At 35.4% G+C, this 2,552-nt stretch overlaps 1 protein-coding gene across 1 annotated transcript; it reads left to right on the forward strand.

The window, feature by feature from the left end:
- Window positions 1-602: 602 nt before the first annotated feature.
- LOC114247149 (calexcitin-2) lies at window positions 603-1,294 on the forward strand. Its single transcript, XM_028180017.2, has one exon. The coding sequence runs from the start codon at window positions 646-648 to the stop codon at window positions 1,183-1,185; it is 540 nt and encodes a 179-aa protein (XP_028035818.2). The 5' UTR covers window positions 603-645; the 3' UTR covers window positions 1,186-1,294.
- Window positions 1,295-2,552: the final 1,258 nt, after the last annotated feature.

Genomic DNA, 2,552 nt, shown 5'->3' on the forward strand with positions numbered 1-2,552 from the left:
TTATCGTACCTGCTTCGAACAGCGGCTTAGTGACATCGCTGGATACGAACAAACCGTGCGTCTTTTCTTCTAAGCAACGATTACCTTTTCATAGGGCTGTCGCTGTGAACTCGTCAGCCCACTAATAAAAGCCGACTGACGTATAAGTAATTTATCTGCTTAAGTTAAAGTGACCAGAAGATTTAAGTATCAGTGCACTTCCATTTTCATATTCCTTTCTGAACATCTCCCTAAAAACCAAGAGCAATCTTGTACGCACTTTAGTGTTCTCCATATTCTTATATCGCGCAGAGACCTGGACACACACATTTTACACAGAATAAAATCCTAGTTTGGGGGTATGTTAAATTCTCTTCTTCAATTTGTGTCCACACATGCTGAGTGTAGATTACATAATTATGCACTCATATAAGTATTCATATAAATGGTATGGTAATCTCCTTAGTAAAATTTCTTCGTTAAAACCTACAAAAAAAAAGAAAAAATATTCAATGCTGCATTGCAGGCACAGTGTGTCAGCAAGTTACGTCAATATGTACCTTAGGATACAAGAAAATATAGATAAGAAATGATTTCATGGGGCAGATACACTATATAAAGGCAATCAAAGTGACAAGAACTCATTAGTCGAGACAAATCAGCAAAATGGTGTCAGATTTTAGAAAGAAGAAGTTGTTGCACGTTTTCACCGCTTTCTTCGACACCAATGGCAGCGGAACCATTGATAAAAAGGACTTTGAACTTGCCATTGAAAGGATATCCAAATCGAGAGGCTGGAGTGCCGGAGATGCTCAGTACAAAGAAGTTCAAGACACGCTTTTGAAGGTCTGGGATGGGTTGAGCAGCGCTGACACCGATAACGACGGCCAAGTATCCAAAGAAGAGTGGATTTCCCTCTGGGAGAAGTTCTCCAGCAGCCCGAGTGACTGGCAGAATTTATACTGCAAGTTTATATTTCAACTTGAGGATGCTAGTAATGACGGATCCATCGATAGCGAGGAGTTCTCTTCGGTCTACGCATCTTTTGGTCTAGACAAGGCTGAAGCTGCATCAGCTTTTCAGAAGCTATCCAAAGGCAAGTCATCTGTCTCCTTCGCTGAATTCCAGGAATTGTTCAAAGAATATTTCGCTTCTGAGGATGTAAATGCCCCTGGTAACTTTGTCTTCGGGAAGACCAGCTTCTGAAGTATAGCGAACTGATTGTGATCTTAATTATGATCTGTGTTTAGAATTTGTTGGTCTCGTATTTAAGAGTTTTGTTATTAATTAATAATTAATAAAAAAATCAATTGTATCCGAGATTGTTTTATGTTCGTTTATATGTTTTATTAATTACATATTATTATAATGCACCGGGTTTGCGTTCAACCAAGCTATATAGCTAACGCTAGGCTCTTGATGGAGAAGTCAATCATACTTTTTTATTTTTTAGTGCAATAATTAAATTATAGTTTTCGTAATTACAAATTAATTAACTTTAATTTCTCAAGATTTTTGGATGACTGTTAAATTTGAAGAGTCGCTAGTGAAGTATTCAAAATTTGTATTATTTTAATTATTCAAAGATTGCTTGTAACTTATTAAAATTCTTCAAAGCCTATTTTAGTTATGCTTCAAGAATTTATTTTAAACATGGCAGTGTCTTGAAGCTACCTTAATTCGAAGAATCTTTATTAAACTTCTAAAGTATTTAGTTTGGGCTTAAGATATAAATATTGGCGAAAGCGTTATAGCTAATCTACTAACGGGTAGATGGACTCACGACCTACACATATGTAGTCAAGTGACACAACAAGGCGTCGCCATCAACATTGAGACATGGTGTCATTATAGTCTTTATTACATTGGAAGTCTGCCAACTCTTCAAGCACGGTAGAATCAGTTGGAAGGTTAAAGGGTTTGAAATGCTGTATGTACTGCTGTAATCGCTCACCAAGCCAATTTTTAAATGTTCTAAACGATCTAAATCCTCTGTCTCTTTAGTATGGCCGAAATTTACACCACTCATCATAAGTCTTAACATCTCCAATTTAAATTAGGCCTTTACTTTATTTCTTAAGGTATTCGGGTTCTTCAAGGACTTTCCACTTTGACAAACTTTAGTAATAACGAGTTTATGCGCAGAATTTTTAGTTTTTGCTCGTTCCATACGATTCAGCGGCATTAAGTGCTCCTCGTAAATATGGTCGCGTCTAATGAAAGATTGATGCGTACAAAAATAGTACTGCGTGCGATTGTTTGTATTGATTATGGCAGTCTGGTGTTTATGTAAATGTATTGCGCTTTAATGATCGTTCCTTACCGTAACTATTTTGAATACAAAACATAAAAGTATGCATACATAAGAATAGATATTATACAACATATTTTGTTAAAAATGTTCTCCTTATACCTTATTTTATGTTGATAAGCGAGCATCATCTCTGAATAGCCAAAGACAACTTTACTGATTATTTACTGAAATGGAAAAAAAAATAAAAAACACTTAAATATCAATCTCACTCAAAAAAAAAAGGGATTTACTTACATAATAATAATGTAGATATATGTAC

This window comes from Bombyx mandarina, chromosome 03 (genome assembly GCF_030267445.1).
Source record: "Bombyx mandarina strain Sakado chromosome 03, ASM3026744v2".
Taxonomy (NCBI): Eukaryota; Metazoa; Arthropoda; class Insecta; order Lepidoptera; family Bombycidae; genus Bombyx; species Bombyx mandarina.

Excerpts from the sequence above, each read along its gene's own strand:
- LOC114247149 (XM_028180017.2), top strand. The coding sequence starts at position 646 with ATGGTGTCAGATTTTAGAAAGAAGAAGTTGTTGCACGTTTTCACCGCT.